This window comes from Mandrillus leucophaeus, unplaced genomic scaffold (genome assembly GCF_000951045.1).
Source record: "Mandrillus leucophaeus isolate KB7577 unplaced genomic scaffold, Mleu.le_1.0 Scaffold404, whole genome shotgun sequence".
Lineage (NCBI taxonomy): Eukaryota > Metazoa > Chordata > Mammalia > Primates > Cercopithecidae > Mandrillus > Mandrillus leucophaeus.
The window spans coordinates 808,798-823,549 of record NW_012104299.1 but is presented as its reverse complement, the minus strand read 5'-3'; the positions used below and the strand labels follow the sequence as shown (position 1 = coordinate 823,549).

The following is a 14,752-nucleotide window of genomic DNA, read 5'->3' as shown; positions in this document are numbered from 1 at the left end:
AGGCAGAGGTTGCAGTAAGCCAAAATCACACCACTGCACTTCAGCCTAGGCAACAAAGCGAGACTCTATCTCAAAAAAATAAAAAAATAAAAAATACATATATGTGTGTGTGTGTGTTTATTAACAGTTTCTTTTTTGTTAGTAGGAGCTCCTCTGACAGTGGAAATTGACCAAGAGAAGAGCAACTAGATGTTGATCATGGGTGATCATCACCAAAAAAGAGAGCTGCCCATGAAATGCAAGTAAGCACAGAAGAAAGGTCTCCCATGTGGCAGAGCCAGTTTCTATGCACCAGCTAGCTCCCAAGCCCTAGTCCCCATCCCCACCCCACAACGCCCTCAAGACAGAGAACAGGCCACCAGCTCTCCATCCGGTCAGTCAGGTTTTGCAGTGGCCAAGCAGAAGATTCAGATCTGGTACTGTTCTGCCCAACACAGTAGCCCCTAATCACATGTGGCTATTTAAGTTAATTGAAATTAGAAATTCAGTTCTTCAATCACACCAGCCACATTTCAACTGCTCAACAGTCACGTGTACTGGTGGCTACCGTACCGGACAGCGCTGCCTATAGAACATTACCGTCAGAAAGTTCTATTGAACAGCACTGCTGTAGAACACATATTTGCCCTAACATTGGGATTATTCACAAATAAAATGAATGTACTTTTCGCAGGTAATATTTCAGAAGGTTTTACTAAGAAGGAAAGGTATCGATTGGCTCCCTGATAAATTCATCCAACAATCTCAGCAGGAGCAATTTATAATGTTAATATCATTTACATATAAAAATGGAGTTTACAAAGTAAAAAGATTCTTTTGCATCCACAGACTAAAAAATTAAATCAATATTTTTAAAGCAAAAAATGTTTTCTCACATAGATTAACTTCTTCAATCACAAGTGGGTTTTCATTATACTTGATCACCATCTGCTGGCCATGTTATTAAACTGCACACACAAATGAAATGTTAGCTATATTGGGATAAGACATACAGAATCCCAGCTTTTTACCACAGTGCATTCCCGGGAAACCACATCATAAAGAGGATCATTGTAAAGCAAGTCACATTTTCCATAAAGGCAGGACCATAATTAGAATCTTCATTCCAAACTCAAATCTAGCATCAAATAACCCATGGCAAAATCTCATTAAAGCAAAGATGTAAAAACTATAGTCCTCTATAATTATTTAAAATAGAATAATTACTCTCCAAGTTCTTTCTTATAGGTATGAACACATGTATTATTTAGATGACCCAACAGGAGTTAAAAGATAAATATAATTTATATAAAGTTAGCCTAAATCCGATATGGTAAAAATAGTAGGTAGTTAATAATTATTTGCACTCTCCTGGAAATCCTAAGCAATCTGGTGGAGGCTCCTAATAAAATGGCACCTAAAGAAATCTAATTAAATGCCTTATTTTTCATCAATAAATTCCTCTCAAATAAGCAGAAGCGATGTGTTTCTTCCACTGTAAAGCAGCATTTAAAGGTCAGGGTTTATTTAACATTACTCCTCTTCACCCTACCATAACTTTTAATCAAAGTTTTCAGTAAAAATAATAAGTGCTATTAAATCATTTTTTTAAGTCTTTCCCTATCCCAGAACCTAACTGCACTTTGGTAATAAGCCACCAGAGCACACATACTTCACTGAAAAGACATAAAATAATTACAAGCCATTAACGAGAAGCTTCAAAACATTTTTCACAGAATTGTAAGGCAAGAATACAACCTATTACCTTTGTGTTCTGTCTTTGAGAGAAAGCATGAAGAGTACACAGATGATGTGAACTAAAATCAAACTGTTAGTTACCGGCCGAGCACGGTGGCTTACACCTGTTATCCCAGCACTTTGGGAGGCCGAGGGAGGTGGATCACCCGAGGTCAGGAGTTCGAGATCAGCCTAGCCAACATGATGAAACCCCGTGTCTACTAAAAATACAAAAAAAAAATTAGCCAGGTGTGGTGGCACATGCCTGTAATCCCACCTACTCAGGAGGCTGAGGCAAAAGAATCGATTGAACCCGGGAGGCAGAGCTTGCAGTGAGCCAAGATCGCGCCACTGCACTCCAGCCTGGGTGACAGAGCAAGACTCCATCTCAAAAAAAACAAAAACAAAAACAAATTAGTTACTTAGGCAGCTTCAAATATATGGCGTGAAAAAATGTAAACAATGAGGCCAGCCACTCTGTGTTCCATCTATCCTTGAAAAAGAGGCTTGTTATGTTGTTTAAATAAAGATTCCTATAAAGTCTCTTTTAAAATACAATTACCATTCTTTATTTTGATACTGTGCAGGGTTCACACTTATAATCATAACTTTTCTGCATAGTCATAATTTATTTTTCTCAGGGAATACAAAATTACTTTTAGTAACTGAAAATAATTAATGACCAACGGACTTTAAGATAATACCCTTTGGGAGGATTAGTAATTAGAGAAGCAAAAGAATGGTCAAACAATCTAACAAGCAAGGCCCTGATGAACTATTACAATAACGATCACCATACCAGTGATGATGGCGGCGGCAGCAGCTAACTCTTAACAGGCCCTCTGTCAAGGGCTCTACATGCCTTATTTCCCTTCGTCCTTACAACTCCATTTGTAAATGGAGATAGTGGTAGTACCAACCCCGAAGTTAGCACTACCACTATCTCCATTTACAAATGATGAAACTGGGGTTTAGAGAAATTAAGTAATTTGCCTGAGGACAGATGGTTGCCAAGTGTCAGAAGTGGAATGTGAACAAAGGCAAACTGCTTCCTTTCAGCTTAACCTAGAAATAACCAAGAACAAAGGTATAGCTGCCCAGGATTGCTGATGTAGCTCAAGTGGGAGAAAACAGATAAAACTAAAATTTCCATATTGGCTGCATGAAGTACTTATGCCTACATGATACACTAGAAAGAACATGGGTGTGAAATCAGAAGGCCCTGCATTCCAATATTGGATCCATACTGGAAAAGTCACTGGACTTTCCTGAAGCTGTTACCTCATCTATAAATACAAAAGGGCAATGATGTCAACCTCACTGGACTGTAGAGAGGATTCAATGAGATGATTTGGAAAAGATTTCTAGGACAGTACCTAGCATACAGTAGGAGATCCATAAATGGTATGACTTGCCCCACTTGGCCACTGCTTTCACAAATTAAAAATACAAGTGGAATCCACAAACACTTATTTACTAGAAATTTTTTTCATTTTTATGTTTAAATGTATATATATTTCTTACACAAATTTATTAATTTGCAAGGTGTATGCACCAACATTTTACGAAGATGATATTTCGGAAGGCAACTGGACAGTATCTATCAAAATATAAGAGTGTGATTATTAGAAATACCACAGGCACTTTTTTTAAAAAAGAACATTTTTAAATGTACACTCCAAACTAGCCCCAATCCCTAAAGCTAACCACCTTTCACAGTTTCACGTGTGGTACCCAGAAAGATTCCATGGACACGAACACATATGTATCCATAGAGCCTCTAAAACACATATACACAAACACAAGTGGAAGCTTCCTATAGTTTATGTACTTCTTTTTAACTTTATCCTATTAGATCTTGCCATAATAATGCATATATATTTTATATATATATTTATATATATTTGTGTATATATATTTATATATATACACATAACTATGTGTATATATGTGTGTGTGTGTGTATATATATTTTTTAACCATTGCACAAGGTGTTGAACCAACTAATAACCCCACCAACAAAGCAATTTCTCATCTAGGAATCCATAATAGCCCAAAACACATGCAGGCATATAACAATCATTCTTGGTATTCTAACTGATAATTTGGCATCTTGAAATCATGGACCAAACTAACAGCCAAAGTTGTTCACATCCTTACCATCCCTGTCTTTTTGTGGGCACTTGGAAATTATATTACAAACCCTCCAACTACAAATCCCAACATCAGTGTTTCACTTTCTGTCCAATAGGGAACATCCCACCACTATATAAAAAGGCTCTCTCCCATACTTCTCCTTGCTCCTTCTGCCTCCTGACCAACCCTTGTGCTTCTCCACCTGGCCTGCATGGTGTGGCATGCCTCCCTCCTCTTGGAAACTGTGAGAAACAAACTCTTCTTTCAAAGGCAACTTGTCTCTGTGTCTGCCATCGTATAATATCTGATTAAAACAAACCCTGGGTGCCTTTTTTTTTTTTTTTTTTTGAGACGGAGTCTTGCTCAGTCGCCCAGACTGGAGTGCAGTGGCGCGATCTCGGCTCACTGAAAGCTCCGCCTCCTGGGTTCACGCCATTCTCCTGCCTCGGCCTCCCAAATAGCTGGGACTACAGGCGCCCGCCGCCACGCCTGGCTAATTTTTTGCATTTTTAGTAGAGATGGGGTTTCACCGTGTTAGCCAGGATGGTCTCGATCTCCTGACCTCGTGATCCACCCGCCTCGGCTTCCCAAAGTGCTGGGATTACAGGCATGAGCCACCGCACCCGGTCGGGTGCATTTTTAAATAAGGCGCATGATTATGTATTACTAGGATGTTAACTCATCCATTCTTTATAACAATAAAAAAATTAAAAGCAGAAGAGACAGGTTAAATTATAGTATATCCACATTACGGATTATCTGCAATTTAAAAGTCCACATGATACGGGTTTAAGACAAAGCTGAGTAAAAAAAGAGCAAGTCTCAGAACAGTACGTACAGTATGAGTCAATTTGTAATATTTTTGTTTTTGATTTGAGATGGAGTCTTGCTCTGTCGCCCAGGCTGCAGTACAGTGGTGCAACATCAGCTCACTGCATCCTTCGCCTCCCAGGTTCAAGCGATTCTCCTGCCTCGGCCTCCCAAGTAGCTGGGCCTACAGGCACCCACCACCATGCCCAGCTAATTTTTTGTATTTTTAGTAGAAACAGGGTTTCACCATATTCGCCAAGCTGGTCTCGAACTCCTGACCTTGTGATCCGCCCACCTTTCCCTCCCAAAGTGCTAGGATTACAGGTGTGAGCCACCGCACCAGGCCTGTAATTTCTTAATTATATAGGTGTGGATGTCTATTGTAAAATGATATGCACAAAATTATTAATGGTGATTACCACTCAAAAGGAGAGTGGGATAAAGAAGACACAGAGAGAAGGACTGTGACTTTTTACTCTAAATATTTCTATACTGAGGTTTTTATAAACATGTATTATATATAGAGACTGCATAATTTTCTAAAATGAGGATAAAGACTGTACTAGTCATCTATTGCTGTATAACAAATTGCTACAAATTTAACAGCTTTAAACACCACACATAAATTTTCTCGTGTTTCTGCGGGTCAGAAGTCAAGGCACAGCTGAACTGGGTCCTCTGCTTAGGGCCACAGAAGGCTGCAATCATGATTGGATCAGGCCTGGGTTCTGATCTAGAAGCTCAACTAGGGAAGGATTCACTTCCCAGCTCATGAGGATGTCAGCAGCATTCAGTTCCTTATGACATACGATTCATGGCAGCTGCTTCTTCCAAAGCCAGCAAAGGGAATGACAGCAAGTCTACTAGCAAGATGAAGTAATATAATCCTGGGAATAATATCCCATTACCATTGCCATAATCTACTGGTTAGAAGCAAGTCACGGGTCCTGCCCACACTCAAGGGGAGGGGATTATATAAGGGTATGAACCCCAGAAGGAGGATCATGAAGACCACTATCAAGACAATTAAGGTCTTTACCAGACCTCCATGTTAAGTGTCTGAAGGCTGATCAGAAAGATAATATATATTGATATAGCTCATGATTGTAGATCTAAATGAAATTAACCAAACTATACATGCATGAGATCTAAGTCTATGATCTCCTTAGCAACATTTTCTAAAGTTATGCTCCAAACTCAAATATAACTAAAATATTTCACTGTCTAGAAAATAGGCAGATAGGCCAGGCATGGTGGCTCATGCCTGTAATCCCAGCACTTTGGGAGACCAAGGTGGGCATATCACTTAAGGTCAGGAGTTCAACACCAGCCTGGCCAACATGGTGAAACCATGTCTCTACTAAACACAAAAATTAGCCAGGCATGGTGGTGCAAGCCTGTAATCCCAGCTACTCTGGAGGCTGAGGAAGCAGAATCGCTTGAACCTAGGAGGTGGAGGTTGCAGTGAGCCAAGACTGTGCCACTGCACTCTAGCCTGGGTGACAGAGTAAGACTCCATCTCAAAAAAAAAAAAGAAAAGAAAATAGGCAGATATTTGACATAAAAATGCAGTAACAGATATATAATAGCAATGCTATATATAGAAAATATGGGTAATAAGATTATCTTAAACCAAGAAATATGAAAAATGAAAGCAAAGAGAGCAAGGACAGGACTACTAGTTAAGTGTTGAAGCTGTTTGGTGTGAAATGCTAAGTACACTAGTATATAATGTATACTTGGTGGAAAAAATAAAGTGTGAGAATAAGCCAGACGGAATATGACCTTACCATACTTCTAACAAGTTTGGAACAAGGCTATATACCATATCCTACAGGAAGAATAAAAGTAAAGGAAAGGTGCCATCTCTACTGAATAGGGAGTCCTAACAAAAAGGCTTCAAAAGGACTCTGCATCTTTAATAATATAAAAAGGCTAGGACACAAACAGCATAATCTAAAATGCCATTAGAAATACTTCACATACAAAAAGGTCTAAGTAAAGCAGGATTTTATAAAGTGATCAAAAAAGAAACACTAAGGGGGAAAAATCTTTTAAGATTAAAGAGGTTTTTCAAAGGACAAGTTGAAGTGGCTGTAAAATTTATGAGGCAGCATTAAACTTCAGTTCTAAGTAACAATAAATTATTCACTATAAAAACATACATGTGTCAAATATTATAAGCCTCTTAAACTTTTTAAAACAATTTCTTGCAGAACTGATTAGATATATTAGGTCAAGATTAGCAGATACTAACTTTTTCATTAGCACACTATGATCACTCAGAGTAAAGGGGTAAATTTAGAAAAGAAATAAGAAGACAGAACCATCAACAGCTGATACACTACCACATGTGATCTGATGTCATACATGATCTATATTTCACCGTAAAATCAGTTTTCTTGGCTTTAGCTAAAGTAAATGTTATTTTTAAATGCCTTCATGTATGTAAAAACTACAAAAATCTGTTAACTAATGTAAATCAAATTGAAATTTTAAAAATAATCAAGTTGAAACTATTAAATTAAAAGAAACATATGATACCCTGAGATCTTTTGTTTTGGCAGCCCTACTTGACCTTAGTGATTCTGACATTTGACAGATGATATTTTAAGCATGTCCTTTCTAGCTCTTTCATTGTCATATTCCTCACAGTGTGTGAAGGCAATCGCTATAACCTACATCCAAGCTTCCCTCCATGTTTTCTAAAATTTATGCTTCCCTCAACATTTTCTGAAATGTTAAAAAGAAAAAAAAAATCCTTTTAGGCCATTTTTTCTGCCACAATATACCCGTCTCAAAGGGATTTTGTACAGATTAAATATGTGGCAGTGTCTAACACAATCTACTCGTTCATGCATGCATTCACTCTTGAATATAGTTACTTACAGAATTCCTAACATGTTCCTGCCCAGTGCTAGGGGCTGGAAATATAGCAAATATGGCAAACAGCAAAAACACAAGTTCCTACCTCATGAAATTTACAATCTAGCACACAGGACAGATAGTAAGCCTCTACGCGTAGGATGAAGGCAGCAAAGAAACACAGAGAACTAAAGGAGTAAATAACGGGGTCACCTAAACTGCCCTGGGATATGAGATGAGGCTTTTTTCACGTTGCGATCTCTGAAGGATGGGTGGACTCACCAGGGTCACAAGAGTGCCTGCTTTTCCCACTACTTATTATATAACCGACAACGAATGCCTCATACTCTAGCGATCCTTTTGCATTAAAATGTCATTTAATAACAGGTGACCAACAAAGAGAATTAAGTGATTTTTTACAATTCTGGGGATTTTACTATGGTTTCATTTCTCAAAAAAGTCAATGAGTAACAGGTGAAGGATATTCTCATTGTATTTTCTCAAACTTTATCCTGTGTTCCAAAGAAGAAAAAAATCTATTCACCTGGACTCCCTGGAAATCTCAAGTCTATTTCCTATCCTGAACGCTTTTCTTATACACACCTGAATCCTTGCAAATATTTCCATGACTATGCATAGCCACTGCATTCAAACTATCCATGTGCTCATCTCTCTCCCCCACTCATCTAAAGCAGTGGTTATAAATCAAATGTCCGGAGGACTTAACAGATGAGTGATTTACTGCCAGATATAAGGATATCCTTCACTTCTACAAAGACATAGTGTCTGTCTCTCTCCTTCTGTTTTTTGTTCATAGATGAGGTCTCACTCTATTGCTCAGGCTGGCCTCACACTCCTGGGCCCAAGCTATCCTTCTGCTTCCACCTCTTGAATAGCTAGGACCACAGATGCACAGCTGTGCCCAACCCTCTCCCCTTCTTAAATCACAAGATCCCTCTTTCCTACCTTTCTTCTTTCACTTGACAGAACATAAAATTAGAAAAACAAACACTTCATTTTCCTCTTAACTCTACTTAAAGGGGGAAAAAAAAAAACTCAAGCTCAATAACAGATGCAATAGACATCAAATTTGGTGTCAGGAATTAGCAGGAAATCGTGAAGGCATACACTAATGGGGGTAACCAAGTACTACTTAGCTCCAACCTAGGGCTGTCTCCTGGAAAGATTTCTAGGTGTCCAGTTTTAAAGAGAAGCCAGAAAGTTGGGCTTTTATATGAAATCCCCCAAATGTTAATTTTGACAACTCAGTTTAAATTGTTAAAGACATTGTTGAAGTCCAACAAAACAAATCTACGATTCATTCAGTCCTGGAAGATCACAAATTTTCAAACTATGCTCTAAGCTCTAAGATACAGGAAACTACTTTAGTTCACCTTTATACCATAAACTCCACATACATTACATCTAGAAAGGAACCCAGAATTTAGCTGGACTCTTAGCAGATATTTTGGCAAACAACTGATGTCTTTTGCAGCAAAACTAAGAATTATATTTTTCAGACCACAATCTCTTTACACCTCCATATAAAGAGATTGCTTCGAAGGCTACAAAAGCTGTACAATTATACCTCTTCTAATTGTAATTCTCCTATGAATGTAAAAATAAGTATTTTAACACCACACTTCCTACAGACTCATCTATTCGTTTCTTTTTACTCTTCTGAACATGCCCTTAATTATTTCACCTCTTCCTTTTTGCCTCCCCATTCTGTTTCTCCTTTCTACTGAAATAATTTTATATGGACTGGATCTCTCGCTTTTATCTTTTTCAACCATGATATCTCAGGTCTGAAAAACATATAAACAGACTACATCAACTGTGGAGACATTTCAAATTACTAATAACATTTCTAGATCTGTTTAACGAATAAACCAAAAAAATTATAGTGGACAAGAAAGATTATACTGTTAACAGAAACGAATTTCTAAAATTAAAATTATCAAGAGAATGATGAGGAGTGAAGTATAAAGTATGGTACATGGTAATTGACACTGTCCTATATTTTAACATTTCAAGGAATAAGGCCAAATGGAAAAGTAAAAATTTGATAAAAGTCCAAATTTAAATCTATCCCTTCCCTGAAGCCAAAAATTAGGCCACCATAATAATGGCCTTTTGGTACATTTCAAGAATTCAGAAATTTTTTTTTGCAGTAAAAAAACCTATTTAAGTTTAATACTCAAGTAAGAAAGCACAGTTCAGTGGGGTTTATGCTTACATTCATTATACCATCAAGTGAAAACAAATACTGTTCAAGTTGGATTTGCAGGATATTATATTTTGTTCAAGTTATTGATAACGCTTTTAATGTATGCTTGTCATAAAGGAAAATACATAATTGTGTCATTTAAAGATGCTCAGGGACCACTTGTCAAGCAATCAAAAATATATATGAAAGTTAATAGGTATCTATTAAGTGGCTAAAAATATAAAATAATCTTGAATGTGCACTTAAGGGAAAAGTAAACTACTTACTATTAAAAAAAAAAAAGGAAAAACAGAATGTATAAATCAGCTCCAAAGACAGACTAAATGATGAAACACATTCAAAATCCCATTCTCTTAGCATACCTGTAGACATCAGTTGGCGACTGTACCAAAGTGTTATCTTCTCCAGAAGAAAGTTTCCATGATTCATTTAATTTGCGCTCACTTGTCTCCAGCTCACCCAGTACCCAGGCTGGTAATCCCTCTGGGCTTGAACCTTTTGCTTGTGCTGGATTTGGTTCATCAAAATAGATGGACTGATTTTTAAAAATTAGAAAAATTATTCTTTCAAAATGTACTATAATAAAACCACTAAAATTTCCATCAAGTTTCAAGTTTGATAACAGCCTTTCAAATACTCAAATTCAATTACATTCAAACATTTTAAAAATTCAATATACAATGAATTATGAGATACTAAAATACATTAAGTGATAACATATTTACATTTTAGTTGCACTCTACTGTCTAAGAAATACAATAAACAGAAGTACATAACAGATAAATCTGATAGTTACGTGTATATTACAAAAGGAATATTAGTTAAATATGAAGAGTTAAATACAAAGTTTTTTTTTTAATTATGTGCTATCTTATCTCTTTCTGTAATCACTACTTTACACACACACAAAAAAAGAAATCAGTGGGAAGAGAAACACAAAGCAATGCAACCCAGGAATTAAAATGAGGAATCCCTTGACAAGATGGGAACAGCAGAGTGAAAAACCTGGGATATAGTTCTGGTCATACTACTAACTAGCTGGGAAACCCAAGAGAGTTCTCTAAACTTTCTCATCATTATGATTTGTTAAAACAAGCCCTTCCCTTTGACTCTATGAAATTAAGTGTGAATGGGAAAACATGATACAATATACTCATATCTTCACATCTAGATGTGCTTCATAATGTTCTACCCTTACACATTTCTAAAGAAAACTCTGCATTGACTGCACACCTCTGCAACAATTCTCCCAATCCTACAGACAAAATCCTCAAGGCACCGTTCTTTAGGGAGGATGACACAAGACCCTCCACTCCATATGAGACATGCACAGAAATTTCTTTTAAATGATATAGTCATTAAAACTTTTGGCATTGTGCCACAGAAAACAGGAATTATTCTCTAATGTTCAGCATGCCACTTGACTAAACTATGCTTTAAGTAAACTGATAAAATATAAAAAGTTTTAAAATACATCACACAGAATTCCGCAGTTCATTGAAAAAATACATATATATCCTAATAGCAACTACCAAAGTTACCAATACCAGGTACTCCAGATCTCTCAAGTACCGGCACTCAAATGCCACACAAACCAAGGTATATTTTATGGTTACAAGGACCAGGACAGTGACAATTTATCCACCAAGCATAATCATAACAGCCTTTGCAATAAAGTTGATTTTGACAATGAAATTAATTTAAGTACAGAAAATGACTTTTAAACTCCAACTTCTTACTGTCATTTTATTAGAGTAGAAAGAATTTTTACAAATCACGCACTTCAACTTCTCATGAATGTTTAAATAATGTGTATGAGTTTAAAAACTAGAATGTACTGAATTACATAAAAATTACCATTATAATCCAGTGAAAATTAATAAAAAGTAAAGCTCAATATAAAAAATTTCATTTTCAGTTTTTTAGAAATATTATTGAATATTGAGGGATAAATAAATCAATAAGGATACTCCTCTTATAAGCAATACATGTATTTTATCAAAGGTGGAAAAAAATGAATCAAGAAGAAAAAAACAATTTTAATATATTACCTAGCACATACAACCTAATAGTATTACCATTCCCCAAAGGGATGGTAACTTGATGCTTTTTATAAAAAATGAAACTTACATATATATATTTTTGTTGTTGTTGTTCATTGATACCTACCATGTATGAAGGTAGAATTTTTAGCGTCCCGGGTTCAGGTCGGTGTGTAAAAGGGCCTTCAAGCACACCTCGTTTAAGCATATGCAATAACAATTTTGCATACAGGTTCCGATTCTTCCTCCCCATTATTCCTGCACCTGTTCCTGAAGGCTCACACAGCTTTCTAATCCAAAGAGCACACCTCTGCCGTTCTACAAATACATAAGAACTATTAGAAACTTGATTTTTTATAAAATGAAACATTCGATTACAAAGACCTATAATAGCACCTGCTTTAGTCTAAAAGAAGGACCAACAAACCTTTTCTGTTAAAGGCCAGAGAGTACATACTTTAGGCTTCATGGGCCATATGAGCTCCGGCACAACTACGCTGCCACTGTAGCGTGAAAGCACTCGGAGACTGTAGGTAAACAAAGGGCATGACTATGTTTCAATAAAACCCGACAAAAAAGACTGTGGGCGGGAGTTGGTCCATGGGCCACTATCTGCTAACTCCTGGTCTACCATTTAATGTTATTAGGTAATTGGTTAATGAGAAAGACAAACGCAAAGAAACATTTTCACAAAAATAAAATCTCTAGATTATCATTAAATAATTTTTTAAATTTTTAATTATTGTGAGTACACGGTAGATATATATATTTAGGCAATACACGAGATATTTTGACACAGGCATGTAATGTATAATAATCACATCAGGATAAATGGGGTATCTATCCATCACCTCAAGCATCTATCCTTTGTGTTACAAACAATCCAATTATACTTAGTTATTTTTAAATATGCCATTAAATTATTATTGACTGTAGTCACTCTGTTGTGCTGTCAAATACTAGGTCTTACTCACTCTATGTGTTTGTACTCATTAACCATCTCCACTTCCCTCTGTACCCATCCTTCCCAGCCTCTGGAAACCATTCTTCTCTCTATCTTCATGAGTTCAATTGTTTTAATTTTTAGCTCCCACAAATTACTGAGAATATGTGAAGATTGTCTTTCTGTGCCTAGCTTATTTCACTTAACATAATGTCTCCCAGTTCCAGCCATGTTGTTGCAAATGACAGGGTCTCCTTTTTTATGGCTGAATAGTACTCCATTGTGTATATGTATCACATTTTCTTTATCCATTTGTCTGTTGATGGACACTTAGGTTGCTTCCAAATCTTAGCTATTGTGAACAGTGATGCCACAAATATGGGAGTGCAGATATCTCTTCAATACACTAATTTCCTTTCTTTTGGGTTTATAACTAGCAGTGGGACTGCTAGATCACATGGTAGCTCTATTTTCTAGTTTTTCTGAGGAACCTCAAACTCTTCTCCATAGTCACTCCACTAATCTGTATTCCCATCAAAAATGCAGGAGAGTTCCCTTTTCTCCACATCCTTGCCAGCATTTGTTATTGCCTGTCTTTGGATGAAAGTCATTTTAACTGGGATGAAATAATATCTCACTGTAGTTTTCATCTGCGTTGCTCTGATGATCAATGATGTTGAACATCTTGTCATACGTCTGTTTACCATTTGTATGTCTTCTTTTGAGAAATGTCTATTTAGATCTTTTGCCCATTTTTAAATCAGATTATTTGATTTTTTTGTATAGAGTTGTTTGAGCTCCTTATATATTCTGGTTATTCCCTTCTCAGATGAAAAGTTTGAAAAGATTTTCTCTCATTCGCTGGATTGTCTTTTCACTTTGTTGATTGTCTCCTTTGCAGAAACTTTTTAATTTAATGAGATCCCATTTGTCCATTGTTGCTTTGGTTGCCTGTGCTTTTGGAGTATTACTCAAGAAATCTTTGCCCAGACCAATATCCTGGAGATTTTCCCCAATGTTTTCTTTTAGTAGTTTCCTTGTTTGAGGTCTTAGATTTCAGCCTTCAATCCATTTTTATTTTTGTATATGGTGGGAGACAGGGGTCTAGTTTCATTCTTCTGTATATGGATATTGAAAACTTGATATCCATATACGGAAGAATGCCTTTAAAAATGTTTGTATTTTTTGCTGTGAAAATTATGTAATCACAGAACAAACTCATGAAATATTGGGATTACTTTGTACAAGAAGAAAATTTAGTAAAATTCATCAGTGAAGCCATCAAGTCCAGGGCTTTTCTTTGCTGGGAGACTTTGTATAAATAAATTTCTGTGATAAAATTTTGTTATAATTTTGCATCTCTAAAATAATTTTAGATATATTGAAAAATCTTTCTACAATTTTAATTATGTAAACCTTGAAAGAGATAAAATGCAATCTCTGACTTATCTAAGCATTTTCAAATTACTCTAAAATTAAATCTTGAATGTTTTATTTATGAAATTCAATAATATCCAGGGAGTTGTAGCTGATCGGTTGAGGGTTTTAACATCTTTAAAAATAACTGAGCACTATTTACATGCCATTTTGTAAAATAATTATTCTTTTCAAAATCTACCTAAAAATTACAGCACAGTTTAATCCACATATAAAGGTCTATATTATCTTGCCATGACACAGGATTGTTTTAGGTCTCATGAAAACTATTCTGGTAATAATTTTTTATCAGTCTAAGTCAATTTGAGGATTACATATCTAATGCAAATCATAAATCTGCTCTAATCTTTTAGTTTACCAAGGTTATATTCATTTATTGTTTTACCTACAAAAATCACTAAGACCAGATTTACTATGGTGTAAATATCATTTCAGGTTGGAAACCTATGCCTTTAAAAATTTTTGCATATTTTGCTGTGAAAATTATATAATCACGAAACACACTTCATGAAATATTGGGAACACCATGAACATGAAGAAAATACAAAAGTGTGGCCAGGCGCAGTGGCTCAG

General features: G+C 36.1%; 1 protein-coding gene across 2 annotated transcripts in view; it reads right to left on the bottom strand.

Moving 5' to 3' along the window:
* CEP112 (centrosomal protein 112kDa) overlaps positions 1–14,752 on the bottom strand; it is a 587,957-nt gene that overhangs the window by 566,413 nt on the left and 6,792 nt on the right. For both annotated transcript variants that reach the window (XM_011992146.1, XM_011992147.1), the window contains exons 3-4: positions 11,927–12,117; positions 10,120–10,292 (exon numbers count right to left, since the gene is read on the bottom strand). In XM_011992146.1, coding sequence (XP_011847536.1) covers positions 10,120–10,292; positions 11,927–12,117 — 364 coding nt within the window. The remainder of the gene's footprint in view (positions 1–10,119; positions 10,293–11,926; positions 12,118–14,752) is intronic.